This window comes from Solanum stenotomum, chromosome 3 (assembly GCF_019186545.1).
Source record: "Solanum stenotomum isolate F172 chromosome 3, ASM1918654v1, whole genome shotgun sequence".
In the NCBI taxonomy this organism is placed as follows: domain Eukaryota; kingdom Viridiplantae; phylum Streptophyta; class Magnoliopsida; order Solanales; family Solanaceae; genus Solanum; species Solanum stenotomum.
Window position 1 is genome coordinate 28,865,059 of NC_064284.1, and position 19,979 is coordinate 28,885,037.

The 19,979-nt window shown below is 34.7% G+C and overlaps 1 protein-coding gene across 2 annotated transcripts; it reads right to left on the minus strand.

Annotated features, from left to right (window-relative positions):
• Positions 1-3,891: 3,891 nt before the first annotated feature.
• On the minus strand, positions 3,892-19,307 carry LOC125860379 (NAC domain-containing protein 82-like). Of its 2 annotated transcripts, XR_007445848.1 has the most exons (8): positions 19,174-19,307; positions 18,533-18,928; positions 17,669-17,946; positions 10,055-10,504; positions 5,205-5,603; positions 4,715-4,829; positions 4,356-4,436; positions 4,195-4,272 (listed from the first exon to the last, which is right to left on the minus strand). XR_007445848.1 is itself a non-coding variant. In XM_049540324.1 (7 exons), the coding sequence occupies exons 2-7, from the start codon at positions 18,681-18,683 to the stop codon at positions 3,908-3,910; spliced, it is 1,758 nt and encodes a 585-aa protein (XP_049396281.1). In that variant the 5' UTR covers positions 18,684-18,928; positions 19,174-19,307; the 3' UTR covers positions 3,892-3,907. The 2 variants fall into 2 exon arrangements, 1 of the variants encoding a protein (XP_049396281.1); XM_049540324.1 differs by lacking the exon at positions 4,356-4,436 and having other exon boundaries at positions 3,892-4,272.
• Positions 19,308-19,979: the final 672 nt, after the last annotated feature.

Genomic DNA, 19,979 nt, shown 5'->3' on the forward strand with positions numbered 1-19,979 from the left:
GCGAGGGTAGTGGGTGGGGGTAAAAAATAAAAAATTGAAATTAGAAATATCTTTTAAAAATGATCTTTAATATTTTTTTGAGAGAGGGTGGGTAAAAAAATTGAATTTAAAAACAAGTTTTAAATTTTATTTTTTTTGGGGAGGGAGGGGGTTGGTTGGGGGGCTAGTTTGAGGGTAGGAACAAAATAAATTGATTTTTTCAACAAAAAAGTAATTGTAGTTTGAAGTTGGAAGAGAGGTTTGGAAAATGTTTTTATTAAGTTTTGAAGGGAAGTCATTTTCCTTAAATTTGAGGAAAATGAGTTGATTTGGAAAACATTTTCCAAAACATTTAACCCAACCAAACATGAAAAAATTGGAAAACATTTTCCTGTAAATGTTTTCCTTCATACCAAACACACCCTATGTGTTTTTATCATGTTTAGTTCTGTTAAGTTAATACTCTAAGTCTAGGTAATATCTAATTCAGTCCTTACTGTGTATTATAATTAGCATATTTAGTCCTTGCCAATTCTATTAGGAATGTACTCTCTCCGTTCACTTTTGATTGTCATGATTTGATTTCCTTTTTTAGAGTTAAACTATAAGAACTTCGACTAACATTTTATGATATATTTTTCATCATATTGATACACAAGAAATTGCAATTTATAGTACTTTTCGTATAGTTTTTGAAATTCTAATTTTTTTTGTTTAAAATATTAAATTGATGTAATCCAATTTAACTTTAAAAATTAGTCAAATTGACTTCCGAAAAACATAACATAACAAATAAAAGTGGCAAGCTCCTTGAATGCACTCAATGATGTAACTAGGTTTCACACTTTATGGATCATTAGTTATACAAATAAGGAACCAGTGAGTGTGCTTATTAGTATTGGGAGTACTCAGTTTCATAGACACTGCCTTAACTAAGACTTGAGAGGTTTGGCTATGTAACTTAGGAAGTGACACTTCAGCCAGTTAGTGTGGCTGATGGAAGCATTGTGAAAGCTATTGAGGCATGCAAAACTCTCACATGGTTGCTACAAGGGACTACCTTCTAGGTTGCCTTTTTACTGCTCAACTTAGAGACTTGTGATATGGTCCTTAGGGTGCAATGACTGCTAATTTTGAGGGACATTTTGATGAATTTCAAGAACTTGACCATTAAGTTTGCCTACAATAACAAGAAACACCTATTGTATGGGAGAACACCTAGAATAGAGACTATACATGCCAAGTCTTTAGATAAAATAGACAAGGGAGATGCACAGTTATTCATGATCCGAATTGTGAATCCAAAAGATACCAATAGTGAGGCTATGTTGCACAATGTGGAGTCTAAACCTGCATTTGTGAATCTAATTCAGGAGTTGCTTGCTGATCCAAAAGGATTACCACCTCAAAGGGACCAATTTGACTACAAAATTTCCTTGACAAATAGTAGTAATCCTGTCAACACGAGAACTTATAGGCAACCCTTTTCACAGAAGGATATCATTGATGAATTGATGTAAAAGATGTGAGATCAAGGGATGGTGCAGCCTAGTTCTAGTCCATATGCATCTCCAATGGTTTTAGTGGGAAAGAAAGATAGCTCATGAAGACTCTGTGTTGATTGTGGAGCTTTGAACAAGGCTATCAAGGACAAGTTTCCAATCCCAATCATAAAAGAGCTGTTGGAGGAATTGGGTGGGTCCAGGGTGTACTCTAAATTGGACCTAAGATCTGGGTATCACCAAATTAGAATGCACCCTACTGATGTTGACAAAACTACTTATAAAACTCATGTTGACCATTATGAATATTGTAATGCCTTTAGGCCTTACTAGTGTTAAATCTAGCTTTCAGAGGTTGATGAACCATGTATTTCAATAACACTTCAGGAAGTTTATTCTTGAATTTTTGATGATATATTAACTTTTAGCAAGAATATGGAAGAACACATGCATCATTTGAGAAACATCTTTGAAGTGTTAAGGAAACATTAGCTCTTCACATCAGGAAGTCTAAGAATTGAGTATTGAGGAAACATTTGCTTGTGAGTATTTAGGACACTTCATTTCCACTGAAAGTGTGGCCACTGATCCTAAGAAAATCTCAACAGCACAAGATTGGCCTATTCCCATGAACCTCAAACAGCTAAGGGGGTATTTTGGGACTTTGTGGGTATTACAAGAGATTCATCCAGAGCTATGGGACAATCAACAAATCCTTAACTAATTTTCTGAAAAAGTACTGCAGCTATTCAGGAATGCAGTTTAACTTTGATATTGAATATAAAAAGGGAAAGGAAAATAATGTTGCACACTCACTGTCTAGACTACCTATGGGTAAAGTATCTGCAGTTCATGTGAACAGTACCGGTGAAGCCTTGTATAAATCTATACAGAAGTCCTGTAAAAAAGATGCACTTTTACATAAATTGACCAAGACAATGTACTCTCAAGGGGGTGAGCACCACCAGTATACCTTCTTCAATCAACAGTTCCAAAGAAATGATAGGTTGGTGATTGGTGAGGATATTGAACTTAAGAAGGAAATATTACAAATTTGACATAATCAACTTAGTGGAGGGCATTCTAAAATAAACAACACCTACATGAAGGTATCCTGATTATTCTATTGGAAAGGTTTGAAGGATGACATAACTACTTATGTTAAACAGTGTGATGAATGTCAGAGGAGCAAGTATGATTCTTCTCCTTATCTACGGTAGCTACAGCCCTTGGCAATACTTATTACATCTTGGTCTAGTATCACTATGAACTTCATAGAGGGATAGCCCAAGTCAAAAGGGAAAACAGTGATATGGATGGTGGTAGACAGATTGACCAAGTATGTTTATTTTATTAGGGTATCACACCCATATTCAGCTGCTAATATAGCTCAATTATTCTCGGACAACATCTACAAGTTACATATAATATCTAAAACCATTATGTGTGATAGGGATCCTATGTTTGTGAGTAAGATTTGACAGGAATTGTTATCTGCTCATGGAGTTACCCTGAGAAGTTCAACAACATACCATCCTCAATCAGATAGACAAACTGAGGTGCTTAATAGGATCTTGGAGACCTATTTAAGATGTTATTGTATTGATTTCCCTCAAGACTGATACCATTTTCTTTCCACTAGCTGAATGGTGGTACAACAACACTCATCACTCTGCAATACTGACTTCTCCATATGAGGCGCTATATGGACAGCCTCCTCCCATTTCATCTATCATATTTACCTGGTAGTGTTGATGATGAACAGGTCAATAAAAGCTTGCTAACTAAAGAATTGAAAACTCAATTATTGAAGTTCCATCTAACTAATGCCCAACAAAGAATGGTCTCCTTAGCTAACCACAAATCTGATAAGGTATTTTCTGCAGGTGATTGCTATACTTGAAAATACAGTCCTACACACAAGCTTCACTCTCATCTATCCACTTTAACAAACTAACAACCAAATACTAAGGCACCTACCAAGTGTTACAAAAGATTGGCTATCTAGCCTATAAATAAGTTTTACCACCACCAAGTGTACATACATCCAACATACATCCAACTTTCCATATGGCTTCTTAAACCTTGCTACAACTTACCTGAAACATTTAATTACACAACTTTTCAGGTAATTTGTACTCGTCATCGATATTGAAATCATTCAACTTTGGATTAATAGCAAGTTTTTCCCTTTTTCTCTTCCATTTTCCATTTTCTTCTTCTTGTTAGCAGGAGTACACACATCAGAAATCCCATTAGCACAGAGGGAAAAAGAAAAAAAAGCCAAACTCAAAGTTAACTAAACTAAGTATGCACAGATTCCAAAAGCATAAGAAGGTTGACTTGAGCACACTGAACTAGAAGTACATCTTTAAAGCAGGAGAACGCTTCAAAATCCAACTTACTAGATGTTAAAACCAAGATAACTACACACTAAAATTTATTTGAAGCTGTCTCAATAAAAAGGTTGTACTGCTAAAGTCAACTCCAAAAAGGAATTGTCCAACTAATTTCAAGCGAGAAACAAAAAAGAAAGCTAAACTAATAGCAACGCAGAAGGAAGTTGTAAAGTCATAGCAATATTTACACACTTCCTTATCTGACTTACTAACAGCAGACTGGCAGGTAAGACCAGTACTAGAATCTACCAAAACAGCAAACAAGGCGTCGTCAGTGCATCCATCAACCCATAGAATCACCTCAGCCTTGGCATGTATGGAGAAGCCAGCACAAAGAGAATCTGAAGCAGAATGAGCAAACATGCAAGAGAAAAACTCTCTTTGCTGCTCACCTGAGGACAAGAGGACAAAAAAATTAAGAAAAAATGATATCACACAGAGCAATATAGCACACATCAAATACTGCAGCAAGTACCTGCAGCTTCCACCAATCATATAATAGAGGTTAATGCAACCTCATCATAAATACTGCACTACTCATGGTCGATCAAACCACCTAAAGACAACAATACAAAGTAACTTAACTGTTTTCTAAGCCTGGTCATTTTAATCATGAGTGATAGCTAGCTACTTTGACCATAGATGTTCAAAGTATACCAGATTAAATGGAAATTATTTATGTCCGACACTGGATTCTCTGATTTGCATAAATGAACATTGTAGACAAAGAATTTTCAGTATCTCATACTTATTGTCTGCATTCACACTAGCGAGACAAATGAATAGCACGTGACTGCTGGAACACGAACTGTCATCAGAAATGGTAAGATCTACCTCTTTCCGGGTTTTGAGCAGTGTATCTACTACCCTCTGGTTGCTTGTGAGAACTAAAATCAGTCGTGTATGCAGCATTGTATGCCTGATTCACATTAGCTGCATCAGAATTTACCTGCATATTTACAAACCCATTAAGAGCCCGTTTGGATTGGCTGGAAAAAAGTAACTTTCAAATCAAAAAATAAAAAGTCTCACTTAAATGACTTTTAAGTCAAAAAAAAAAAAGTTGGGGGAGACCTACTTTTGGTTTTAACTTATTTTAAGTCATTTAAAACTATCTTAAGTTATTTTTAACTTTGTCAAACACTCCCTAACTTATTTCAAGTCATTTTTGACTTATTTTAAGTTATTTTTATATTTGCCAAACACTTCCAGAAGTCAAAGACTGATTTAAAAGTAGGTTTGACCAACTTTTAATCCAATCCAAACACCCTCTAAGTACACATGAAACGAAGGACAAAATTAACATAGAAGAAATTTTCCCTACCAAATCAGACCCAATAACTTGCTGGATGTGATGTTCAGGGAGCACATGGATCTGATTTTGGCCTGCAACTTGCTGACTTCTGGCTGAAGAATTGCTTCCAAAACAGAACTGTCGCATGTCAACATCAGAACTATGTGGAACACAGAAATCGCCCATCATTACTGGCGCCGTTTCAATGGCTTCAGCAGAGTGACTCAGAGGGATTTTAAGATCGTTGAGCTCCAAATAGGGAACATCTTGGAAAAATATGGAGTCATGACTATAGTCAGTTCCCTGGAATACGGAAAGATCAAATGTTGTTTGATCTAGTTCTACATAGTTGTCAAGGTTTCCAAGACTGTTGTGCATAGCATTCCCATTAGTGAAAGATGCAACTTCAACATTCATATCGTTAGTACCCTGCAGACAAATGAAAAACAATCTAATCTTAATATGGTAGATCAAAACATATAGAATTGACGTGGATTTTCAGGGATTCTAGAGGCTAAAGAGTTGTTACAAACAGGAGTGGAACATTGTAGACAGAGACATATGAAACAAGCCCAAGTTTCATATTTCTGAATCTTCCAACTCAACAGTTTCACAGGTAAATAAAAAAGAAGTAAAAAACAAATACATAGTACCTAGAGTATAATTTATACAAGTATTGGAACCCGTGCAATGCGCGGACAGTACTGTGATCCAACTGTTGGAGCATATTAGATCATATCACCTAACTAGAATTCAGCTGACGTCTTATCTCTTTTTCTATCTTAGTAAAACAGAAATTATACTAATATACTTCTAAAGGCTATTAGATACCTTGGTCTTTGTAGGAACATATTCCTTTTACAATCACTGGAAAAAGATTACAAAGCATAAGATGGTGAAATAAAATATAATATGAAATTATTGAACAAATCCAGATTGTAAGTGTCATGCTTGTCAAGTTGTCAGCAACCTTATTCTCTTTATTGTATGTGTTTAATTTTTGTATTACCAGCTTCAAGCAACATTAACTTGCATCCATCAGCACTGAGTTAAGTGTGCTGGTCTGCTTTCGAAGTTACTCATTCAACAAATTTGAAATTTTTGCTATGATTGTGCAGTGTTTGGACTTCTATTTTCATTTTCAAATATACTACTGTCATTTTATTTCTCAGTAACAAAAGTCAAATAACAAAATATTTCTACGAAATATAAGGCAACGAGCCATATAGTTATTGCAGCCTTTTTGTTTGTTTTTTCATAACCGTATTGTACGGACCAGCTTTCACACATCTCGATTAATTTCGCAGATACCTTCCATCTCCCACCAACAAGAAGTATAAAGTAACTCAGTTCACCAAAGCTAGAACAGATCGGAAGAAATCACCTAGTGTTTTGTCTCTAAGAATTGAACTTGAGACCTCATCCACGTCATTGACCACTAAAGTCATACCCTTGAGTGTAACCTTCTTGTAATTGAACTGTCTTTATTACATTATCCACTTTTTAGTATTATTAAGTAATCTATAATATAAAAGCAAGAAAGTTGTTTTGTCATTAAGCAAAGTGCAAGCTACCAAAATGTCACTTGCAAACTTTAGGATAATATATTTATTTTTTTTATTTATTTTTTATGACCGTGGAGTCTGAGCCAGCTTTAGTGCACCTCTACTACTTCCACGGAATACCTACCACCTACCACCAGCAGCAACTACCAAGTAACTTTGTCCACCAATGCTAGGACAAATGAAAGAATCACTTACTGTTTTATGTCTTTGCTGAGTTTTGAACTTGAGACCTCGGGGTTCTCAACCACTTTATTAACCACTAGGCCACACACAAGTGTGCAGGATAATATATATCAATATAAAAACAAGAAAATTTGTTTTGTCATTTAGCTAAGTGGAAAGGTATTGCACTGCCACTTAGCAACTTTACGGCAATGAGTATAGTTATTCATGAGATTAAGCCAAGTGGCAAGCTACTATAATGCCACTTGACAATTTTTATAAATAAAAATGCAAGTTTGCTTTTTCATTTAGCAAAGTGGGTACATACTACATTGCCACTTGGCAACTTCAAGACTATGAAAATTTGCTAAGTGGCTTTGTAATAGCTTGACACATGGCATAATCTCATGAATATTATTGTCCTAAGGTTGTCACTGCTTGGTTAAATGACAAATCAAATTTTCTTGTTTTCTTATATATAGATAGTTCGGTAGTTATTGTAACCACTTTGTTCCTCACTTATCATAATTTATCCACTATTTAATATTATTACATAAATAATATAGTTTTTTATTAGCTTTGTCAATTAGTTTAATTCCTCATCAATTACTCTCTTTTTAATATATACTTTTCTTACCAATGAATTTTTATTTTTATTTTTATTTTTACTATTAGATATCCACATTCTTCAATTGTCTAATTATGAATATATTTTTTTTTGAATGGTAAATTTATGAATAATACTTTTGTAAGATTTCGTCATCGTAGGGAAAAATAATTATTAATTTTAATCATTGAAATCATCATCATCATGCTTTAATATTTTGTTTTTCAATTTAAATGAGATATTGTTGTTATTATTATTATAAATGTAATCCTAAAATTTGTCAAATGGCTTTGTAAGTACTTGTCACTTGACTTAATCTCATGAATTATTATATTTTTTGTTCTTACCAATGAAATATTTTTATTATTCTACGAGTAGCAATTCATTTATTTTCATACCGACCCATTTACTTTCTCTTATTTGATTGACTAATCCTTTATATTGGAATGGACTTTTCATTATCCATATTCTTCAATTGTCTATACTCATGAATAATACTTTTGTCTATTATTTGTTCACTTTATTTTTAAAATAAATTTTTTTATATAGTAGGATTTAGTCATTGTAAGTGAAAAAATTGTTTTAAATTTTAATTATTGAAATCATTTGCATGATTAAATATTTTATGTTTCAATTTAAATGAGATGTAATTATTATTACAAATGTTATCCTAAAATTTCCCAAATGGCTTTGTAGTAACTTGCCACTCAACTTAATCTCACGAATAACTATGTCATTGTCCTAGAATTGCCAGGTGGCAATGTAATAGCTTGTCACTTGACTAAATAACAAACCAAGCGTTCTTTTATATTAATATATAGATCATTGGTTCCACATTTATGGAGATGCTTAGAGGCAAGAGGTGTACTTGTGGTGTACACTAGGACGATCAAGGACATGTATGATAGAACCAAGACTAGGGAAAGGGCAATGGGAGGAAACTCGAAGTACTTCTCAGCGATTACACCAAGGGTCAGCTCATAGCTTGTTTTTATTTTCTTTGGTGATGGATGACTTGACGTGACAAATCCAAGGTGAGGTTGCCATAGTGAATGTTATTTGTGGATGACATAGTTCTGATTGACAAGACTCACAATGAAATTAACACTAAGCAGGAGGTTTGGAGACCTACCCTAGAATCTTAAAGGGTTCCATTGAGTAGAACAAAGATAGAGTACTTGAAGTGCAAGTTCAATGACGTCGCAAATGAGGTTGGCTAGGAAGTGAGGCTTGATACCAAGTCATCAAAAAGAGGCGGAAGTTTCAAGTATCTTGAATCTATTATTCAAGTAAATAAGGAGATTGACAGTGATGTCACACATCTTATTGGTGCAAGGTGGAGAAATGAAGGCTCACATCCAGAGTCATGTCATATGAAGGTGCCACCAACTTAAAGGAAAGTTCTACAGAGTGGTGGTTAGACCAACTATGTTATATGGATAAGTGTTGGCCAATCAAGAACTCTCACATTCAGAAGATGAAAATTGCAGAAATGAGGGTGTTGTAATGGATATGTGGCACACACTAGGAGAGATAAGATTAGAAATGAAAATTATTCGAGACAATGTGGGAGTGGCCGTTATAGAGGACAAGATGAAAGAAGCGAGGTTAAGATGGTTCGGACATGTGAAAAGAAGACGCACGGATGCCCTAGTGCAAAGGTGCAAGAGGTTGGCAGTAGATAGTTTCAGGGGAGACGGAGGTAAAAGCCGAAAATGTATTAGGAAGAGGTGACTAGATAGAACATGACGTGGTTTCCGCTTACCAAGGGCATGACATTAGATAGAAGGTTATGGAGGACACATATTAGGGCAGTAGGTCAATAAGTAGTTGAGTGTTGTCACGTTTATCCTTCTATAATAGTAGTCGTAGTATTACTCTGATCGTTTCTTGTCCTTTGATTTTTTGTTATTATTTGTGTTTCTTCACTTCTTATCCTTCATTGTATTATTTTGTGGTAGTTATTGCTCCATTTCTTCAAATTACTTTAAATAGTATTTAGTCATGGCTTATTCACTTCTGTTAGTTTTTTCTTGAACTGCTTTGTTTTGCTTTTCCTTGAGCAGAAGGTCTATCAGAAACAGCTGCACTACCCCTCAGGGTAGGGTCAAGTCTGCATATATTCTACGCTTCCCAGACCCCACTTGTGATATTACACTAGGTATGTGTTGTTCCACATTTACGCGTCAATTTCTCAAAGCCAAGCTCCAATATATTTCTTTTATATGCATAAAACTAGTCTTTTAAAAGCTTTATTTCTCGCCACTTATATATCAAAACTGTCATGCTTAGACTTGGACTTTTCAAATATGAAGAATATGAAAGCCATGCTCAGAATACATGTTTACTATTTCTTACTCCAACACTAAAAAATATAGAATAAAGAAAAAGGAAATTATTATTTTTTTGACACTAGTAACATTTAAAGAAAAAGGAAATTATTAACCAAAGAGATTGACAAATACCACTAATAAACATGCATGGTGCAACTAAATGTTACTAATATTTATGTCAATGAACTCAATAAACTAATGGAGAATACTCACCAGGTTATCCTCATTTCCAGCAAACAATATAGCAGGATCTTCAATCAAATTGTCAGAGAGGTGAATCATGTAATCCTCCTCTTCCTGAGGCATCTTCTTACTGTATAGCTCAGCAGAAGATGGACGTGGTTCAGTTAAATGCCAAAGAGATTTGTTTCCTGGGTCAACCATGGTGGTAATGACAGAGCAGCTTAGGTTGTCAGGCATTGCAGGTACAGAAGTTGCACCATATGAATTAGGTTCAGCAGGCATCTCATGTATGTAAGGCTGGGTCACAATTGAGCAGGTTTCATTGTCAGGCAGAGGTAAAGAAGGAATACTGGATTGATTATGTTCAGCAGGTGTCTCATTATCTTCCCAATCTTCCTCCTTAAATGGTGCTCCATACTGCGCTCCATTTTTGGGACCTGGTCCGCTTTTCTTAAATACTTTGCAAAGCACGTATGCATCCTATTAAAAGAAGTATATTGATGAGTAATAATTAAAAAACGTGGCTTGAAAATAATAAAAGCTAAGACTGATATATTAAACATATACAAGTATTCAGAAAACAGTGAAAAGCTTGAATTGAAATTGTCTCTGTTTCAAACAATCAAGTTTAAAACTGTGTAACACAGCAAAATTTAAATGGTGCATCACAATAAACATACAATTTGGGAAACACGGCTTTTCTTTCAAAATATAGGTTGAGGAGTTGAATACAAATTAGAGAAGCATTTGACACCAGAGTCACTTGCATAGCTGTGTTATAACACTAGTGCCCCATGTAAAAGGCCCATCTATTTCATTAGATGCTTTAACTAAAAGGAAGGGTTTGGACGCACCAGCATCTAAAAATTTGAAATGAAACAAACAAACTGAAGTAAAAATAAAAGGCCCAGTGACAGAAGCTTATAGTGAGATGGGTTTTCCAAAGCTGCCAAGAAAAAGATAATGGGAACCTAGGGGTGTCAAATGGGCAGGGGTTGGGTTGAAATTGGAGATATTAAAATGGGTTAAAATAGAAATTGGGTTAGGTTCTGACCCGCCCAAGTTTAATTTGGGCTCAAACGGGTTGGGTTCAAATGGGCTTAAAACGGGTTGGATCTTGACCCGCCCAATTTGACCTGGTTAATCTCAATAATTTTAATATATTGTTATTTATGTTTTATAACCACAATTTGAATTCAATTCAAGAGATTTTTAAAAAAAAGTTACAAATGGATAGATAAATCATAAAAAATATAAAATAGATAGTAATTCATACTTTTAATATAGGAACATACATCACATCAATGCAAATAAAGAGCCTTAAAACGGGTTGAAATTGGAGATTAAATTGGGCGCAATTGAGGATTCTCTTAAAATGGAGACTTGAATGAGTTAAGATTGAACCCAATTCAAATTATCTTTAGCCCAACCCTTAATATTCTAGGCGGGTTACCTATAATTAGGCTCAATTTTGACACCCCTATGGGAATCCATATCGTTAACCAAAAAATTTGCAATAATGTGTAGCTTGAAGAATTGAGTGAATGGGTATTGGAAAGACGGGAACTATCACTTCTATCACTAAAACAATTTAAAGTTCATAAGTTCATGGAGAATTCATATCCAAATGTTATATTGTAAATTTAGATTATTGATACTTCGACAACACAATTGTTGGAAGCAAGATGAGAGTTGTTGGCAAAGAGTTCCATGTGTGATAACTCTTCCATAGTTCATTTTCAACTAGAGCATGTTTGAAGCTTGTTTTCTTGCATTAAAACAGCTGGACTAAAGTTGATTTATTTGCATGTAGATAGAGAATAAAGTGTATAAAAATACATATATGATATGATTTGAATGGGCTTTTTTAAGAACTTCCCTGTACTATTGGATTTGGTTCTTGACAATGAAAGGAAGTCCAAAGACAAATATATTGTGCTATAAAAAAAATGTTTAGGTATCGACTTTGCCGAATCTTCATTACTTAACATCAGGAGCATTAGGCCTGGTACACCTAGTGTGATATTTTGTACCCCACTAGTAGGAAAGAACTAGCACTGCCTACTTTTATCACACTTGTACTCTAGAAGGGAACCTAGCTAAAGGGGTCTAATGGCTATGGTGAATCCATAGCATCAGAAAGTATATTGGGTTAGCTTAAGAACATCCCACTATATAGAGAGATGATATAAAATTCAATTTTTTCCCTCAATATACAGTTTAATAAGCTCTACTGAGTACTGAGATAGGAGCATTACCCTAACTTGTAGGGAGAGTTTCAACTTTATTTCTTTTATGAATTAGATATGAGTTATGAAATATGATTTTAAGAAATGTTAAATCAATGATGGTTTGACCAATTGATATTATAGTTTTCATACATGACGTGTTTTATTTCTTATAAATGAGATTATCGATGATTCTGAGCTCCTATGGACCTTTGCCTTCCCTCTTTTCCACAATAACAAGAAAAAGAAGATTTTTTCCAACTTGAACATGAATATGAACTACAACACAGTCAATCCTTAGACAGAAACATAAGACTGTTTTTGTGTACCATATCCTGATTCTGCTTAAAATATGATTTTCTTTATTATGCTTATCCTAAATAAAATGTTATAATTGATATTATTATCTCATTCAGTCGGGTGTGACTGACCCCTCTCCCTTCTTTTGCATAGATACTACCTGAGGATGACACTTCGGTTCAGCAAGATTGACAGGTAAAGCTGAAGACGGATCCCAGATCCCTACACTTGCTTCACCTGGATCCTTATTTGCCCTAACTATAGACAATTTTGGCTTATTTTTGTAATTCAACTCTAATTTTATGCTCCTAGAGACGGTCTATATATTTGTGGTTAATGTTTAGTACAAATGTAACTTGGAATTCATATAGTAGTTGTGGAGTCGTTGACTTGGTATTTTTGATATTATTTAGCCTTGAAATTCAAAAACCTCTAGGCAATGTAAGATAGCCATTTTCTAGATGTTGCCTTAATCGTATTGTTTTTTGCAGTTCCAAATCTATTCTCCAAGCATAGCCACAATGTGCTACAATAAGAACTGACAAATCAATTGAAGACAACTGCAAGCATTAATTTTAAGACAGCAAGGCCTTATTATTTGCACTTCATGAAGGTCTAAATTTTAATTATTTAGGTCTTAGTTATTACGTGCATTTGTTTTTTAAATCGGAATCTTAATCATTCAAATTTCAATCACTAGGTATTTTGAATTTTTTCTTTTACAACCACTTAATGAGTCTGAACAGATTGGAATAATTAAGATCTACAACAAAATCTTCTCTCTAAAAAGCTATGCACTCAATCCAGTTTCGTATTTTGCCTCATGTACTACTATTCTAGATATACTTTGGTTTTGTTTTAAAGTGTCTCCAGTTACATTTCGCTTCGCCAATGGAATCTGCGGTATTGAATTTTTTTGTTAGGTTTTCTTTCTTGTTTCTTTGTTTGTCACTCTCTGGTGTTAGTTTTCTTGTTCTTTTGTGCTGAAATGTTGACTGATTTTCAACAACAAAAAGAGAACTGGACAAATTTAATTGTTTTGTGGAATGCTTCAGATCAGTGGTTTACATCATAGATGGGAATAAAAATAATTTCTCAAAATTTAGGATTCTGCCACTTTGGCGCCATAATAGATAAATTGGCAAAGACTTCTGTTCATATTTGTATACTGAAACAAAATTTTCTTTCCAATTTTGTTTTATGAAAATGAATCCCCTCACATCTTACTCAAAAAAAATTCTTCTATGGATTTCAAATGAAAATAGTTTAGTATAAAATCCACAATACTTGATAGTTGCAGTTCCATCTACAAGTTCCTCTAAAGTTTCCAATTGGCGGAGGGTTTTGGCAAGCTCAAGTTTGAATAGCCAAAGAGATTAAGTTCTTGTTTGGTCATAGATTTCGGGAGTAGATTTTCAAAAAAATTGAACACATTGTTTGTTCATGAAATTTGGTCAGGTTTTGAAAATTTATCTTTAAAAAAATTCACGTCCAGTCACAAAACTTCAAATATTTTGAAGTAAAAATGCACGTCCAAACACAATTTCAAGTTCCAAAAACAATTTTTCAACACAACTTCAAAAACTCTTTTTTTCCAACTTTCAACTAAATCTATGGCCAAACGCTTGCCATGCCAAGTCTTGAGACATCTCAAACCACAAATGTTGCAAGTCAATAGAAGTTTATGGACACAAGGCCACTAAAATTTATGGACTCAGGTATATCTTTAATTACCGTCCCTTACCAAGTAAAGTTTTGAAAGTTAAGCCTATGATTTGAGGAAAACTTCCAAGTTTTGTGCAATTCCGGAGAAGAAAATTTTCCAAAAACGCAAGGTGAATGGTATCTGAAAGGCTCCTAGCTTTAAGTAGTGAGACAAATGCAAGTACCAAAGCCTTGTAAGAGTTCCTAGTCACTCGTGAACTGTTACCTGGTTCTTACAATTGCTCATATTCAACTTTTTAAGATATGGCATTTGGCTAAAGTTTTGGAGTGATAACTTTAGCCATTTAGTTAAAGAGAGAAAGAAGATCTCCTTAGTGTGATAACGCTAATGAAAAGAAAGGACCATGGTGTCCGGGAAAGTATCAAGCTCTAAGATCATATTGAAAAATAAGAGATTTGAGTAATTTTGAATAGTGCATGGGCATGTTAGGCATTTACCCTGAATTTATTCTTACTTGACGACCTAATTTTCATTCAGTAGATAAAGGACTCGTATGCAATTCAACCTTCACAATCACTGGTGAAATTTGAACTCTCAACACTTAATGATATATTAATACTACTTAAAGGTGTATATGATGAAGCCAACGATTTTGCACATGGAATGTAGATTAAATTAAACAAAAACGACAAAGCTTGAATATTTCAGGGAAGTGCAATCAAGTGAAGTGCCTCAAGGACAAGAATGGCGAAGTGTTGGTAGAAGAAGCAGACATTAGAGAAGAAGGCAAACATATTTCCATAAGCTCTTGAATGAAGGAGACAAGGATATTGTGTAAGAGCATTCCGAGAGTCGTAGAGATTTTGGGTACTATAGGTGCATAAAGGGTGCGGAGGTTAAGAGGGCTATCCGCAAGATAAGGAGAAGAGAAACTGGGCCATACGAGATCTCCATGAAGTTTTCAAAGAACGCAAGCAAAGAAGGTATGGAGTGGTTGGCTGAGTTATTTAATGTCATTTTTAGGACGGCCAAAATAACAGAAGAATGGACGTAGAGTACAATGTTGTTGTACAAAAACAAGGGTGATATTCAGAATTGCAACAACTATAGGAGCATCAAGCTAATAGGTCATACTATGGAAGCTAGGGAAAGGGTGGTCCAAATGATGATGAGAAGGGGGGTGTATCTCCAAAAAAACAATACAGATTCATGTCGGGGCGATCAACTGCAAAGATTGTCCATCTTGTAAGGAGATTGTTGGAGCAATATAAGGACAAGATGACAGACTTCCACATGGTGTTCATCGACCTAGAAAAAACATATGATAAAGTCCCTAGGAAGGTCCTTTAGAGATGTTAGCAGGCTAAAGGTGTAATTGTGACTTATATTAGGGCAATCAAGGACATGTACAATGGAGCAAAACTCGGTTTAGAATAGGGGAGGTGACTCAAAACATTTTTCAATCATGATGGGGATGCACCAAGAATCAACCCTTAAGTCATTAACCCAATCCTATTTGCCTTAGTGATGGACGAATTGACACAATGTATTCAAGGGTAGGTGTCATGATGTATGTTATTGACGATATGCATAGTGGAGTTAGCAGTAGACTAAAAATTTGAAGATAGACCTTAGAGTCTTAAGGTTTCGTGATAATTTGGACTAGATAAAGTACCAAAGTGCAAGTTTAGTGACATGACAACATGAGGCAAAGATGGAAGTGAAGATCCATGCACAAGTCATATCCAAGGGAGGAAGCTTCAAGTATCTTGGGCCATAATATAAGGAGACTAAGAGATCGATGATGATATCACAAATTGTAATGGAGCAAGGTGGGTAAAATTGAGGTTTGCATCCGAAGTATTGTGCAAAAAGAATGTCGCAAAGGCTTGATGGTAAGTTCTACAAGTGGTGGTTAGACCAACATTAGTGTATAAGGTTGAGTGTTGGATAGTAAAGAACGACAGGTTCAGAAGATGTGTAGCGGAGATGAAGATGCTCAAATGAATTTGTGAACATACTAGGAGAGATATGATTCGGAATGAATTTATACAGGGATGTGGGAGTGGCCTCTGTGGTGGGCAAGATGAGGAAAGCAAGTTTGAGATGGTTCGGACACGTGAAGAGAAGATGCGCTAGCAAGGAGGCGTGAAAGGTTAGTTGTAGTAGGAGTTAGAAAAGGTAAAGGTAGGCTGAAGAAGAACAAGGAGGTAATTAGACAAAATACAACACAACTTCAGCTTATTGAGGACAGGACCATAAGAAGGCGTGGAGGTCAAAGATTATGGTAAAAGATTAGTAGGTAGCCGAGTGTTGCCGTCTTTTAGGAGGGATAGACAACGGGATAGCCCCATCTCCTTGCAGACTTATTATTAGTAGTATTTAGTAATTGCATAGTTTCTTTTTCTTCAATGTGTTTTGTCATATCTGTTGTTTCATTTGTTTTATATGTTTGATATTTTGCTATCATAATTTTCTTGCAACTCTGCTTTAAATAACTTCTTTTTAAGATGAGGACCTATCGAAAACATCTCCAACTTGAAAATATGGGGTAAGATTTGCGTACATCTTACCTCCCCAAAGCCCCACTTATTACATTGGGCATGTTATTAGTGTTGTTGCAATCAACCTTGAGAAGAATATTATGTCAAGGCGCAATTGATATTGTTATGGCAGAAGAATATTGAGAAAATAAAGAGGATGAACAAATGTTGTTTTCAGCATCGTCTATTAGAGCAATCAAATTTCAAAAGGGGACATACCACAGTCCAATCGACAGTGTGATAACTAGAAGAACAAAGACAAAGTTGGCCAGAGAGTAAGCCTTTTGACTTTATTCATCAATGGTCTTAATGGCGGCAATATTGGCTTTTGGTATATTGAAATTTTAATTTATAACAAAATCAAATGTTTCTAGACAATGCATGCAAATTAACAGTTACTAACTATTTTGGTATATAAATTATATAAAAATGAGATGAAATACATGTGAAATGCATGTGCAGAGAAACTAGTCTTAATAACCAAATAACGCTAAAAAGTTAACACAAAAAGGAGAGTACAGAAAACAAGGATGTAAACTACAAAAAGATTCAAATTTTGGACACTTCCCACAAAGGAAGAAAAACGTGTAATAACAAGAAGTACAGGGAAAAACCTGTAATATCAAGCAGTACAGGAAAAACTCATAATGTCAAGAAGAACAGGAAAAACACAGAACAAGATACAGAATATATCAACTAGACCATATCGCTCTCACCAATCCAAGAATGCACAATTCCAATTATTGGGCATGATGTCCTAATTAAGGTTCTCAAAAATTTGAAACTGCATACGACTACCCCAACTCACATGCACGCACAAAAATCGAAGAGGAAAGTAGCAGGGTATGTCGTTGGGATATCAGATATGCCAGTAAGAGTACAAATACACTGAGAGTTAAAAAGGTACCAGAGAAAATCCTGCATCTGCCATATCTTTATCTTCAAATCTATACTCGTGAATAACCCAATCAGTTCTCTGCCCTCGTGGTGCTTTACCTTGGTGAAAAACCAAAGTCTTAACAGATCCAACAAACTTTTCATCATAAAGAACACGTCTATCCTTGCCAGTAATTTTCCAGAATCCAGTTTCAGTAGTGCGATTCATCCTGAATCCACTTGCATACTTTCTCTCATTTGGGCAAAAGAAATACCATTCAAGATCTTTACTTTTGTAGCAACATTTGTCTGAAGAAATACAAACATTATGAACAACTGAACAGGCACAGATGAGCAGAAATAAATCCATAGCAGAATAAAACACAAGAAGCCTTCATGATACAAAGAAGATATTGTATAGAAAGCCAAACAGGCTTAGAGCATTCTTTCACCATAAAGAAGACAACTGTTTGAGTATTTGATCAGTAATAAGGAGAAAAAATGAATTTAATTTTTGGTTGTCTCAAATTCTTGGTTAATCTACAATGTAAAAGTGTTTGCTTTTGAGCAAGACGTAATTTGTGAACTCATATGCATGGTTCATTTGGTTTCTCACCTTGTTTCTAAGTGATTATTAATGATTTTTTTATGTCAAATCTTAACGGTTAAACCAATAACCGAATCGATAACGATCAATAACCGATAAGTCAATATCTTGATGGTTCTATAACAATTTAGCATGCCTACAAACTGATAACTAATAAATCAAACCGATAAATTTCAAAACCAAACCAATCGATACACAGCCGTAGTTTTCTGTATAAAGACATACTTCATGTTAAGAACATACCATTTATATGCACATATCAAGACTACCAAAGAGTATGGCATATACCTGGAAGATCCGATGGGGAGAACTTATAAATGTTGAGTTCTGATATGGCTTCAAAAAGGATCTTTTTCCCCGTGATCTTCCGCTTTAGATAGTACATTATCAGCTCAACATCAGTAGGGTGAAAGCGAAACCCTGGTGGAAGCTTCGCCATCGGAACTAGTAAAAAACCGCACAGCCAAATAAAATGAAAAGAACACAGCACTAGTAGGTCTCAGTGAAGCAAATTTTAACAAAAGAAAGTAACAGAGTATATAGACTAGTATACACCAGAGTCAAGTCCAATGCCTAAACAATATCTTCCCGGAGCACCAATGTCTTCTTTGATTCAACGCAGCCCAAACAAAATAGTGATGCTTCTGGTTGATGCTAACAGACATCTGGTGTGTAATACAAAACCTGTTCCATATCAAAAGCCTCAGAAATACCGGTTCAAAAAGAACTGCGCAAAAGGCAGAGGGAAATAACACAACACTAGAATTTGAAAGAGCTAAAAGAGTAACAAATCACGGTGACGGAACACTAGCGTGAACAATAAATACTTTTTTTTTCACAAACAAAATTAGAGAAAAAATGAGTAATTAATCAACAAGGAGAACCAAATCAAAATCAAGAAGAAGTCAGAAGGAGAACAAGGAACGAACCGGAGATGGCAAACGAAGGAGAAGGCGGACGCGAAGACGACGATTAGATGGAGGAAGGAGGACCAAAATGATGGGGAAATAGGGTTTTATTGAACGCGTTTAGTTCAATGAAGTGAAGTTTCTTCAGTAACAAAATCCAAGGAGCGAGTGAGAAAAACCATTTAACAAAAAAAAAATTATTAGTTTATGGTTAATAGTTTAAAACTGTTTTGTAAAATGTTTTTATTAGGGTATTGATTCGATTTTTGATTTTATAATTTTGACTAACATAATGGTTAATTAAATAACCCAATAAGATTATTTTAAAATTATGTTTTCCTCGGTTAATTAAATAACCCAATAAGATTATTTTAAAATTATGTTTTCCTCCTTATTATATAAAACACTGATATTAACACTTTATAAATCTTATTTTTAAAATACTAGTATTACTTTCGACCGTATGCAACACAAAGTAGTCTTTATATTGTGATACCTTCTCTCTTCTCGATACAAACTAGTATTATCTTCTCTCTTCTCAATTTCAATCTAATTGTAACACAAAGTCGTCACAGAAAGACATTTAATGTTGTTTTCTCAATTTATCGCATGAGTAGAACGAATTCAAACAATTTTCTTAAATAAAAGTGATCAATGAAGAAATTTGTGTTGGTCTATTATTGCTACCAATTCTATTTTTATGAACATCGTGTATATATAATCATATGAGCAATTTTTTATCGGTTAAATCAAAAATCAAATCATTAAGAATAAAAAGTCTATTAATCAAAAATTGATAATAAACATCTTGTTTGGTTATCGATTTA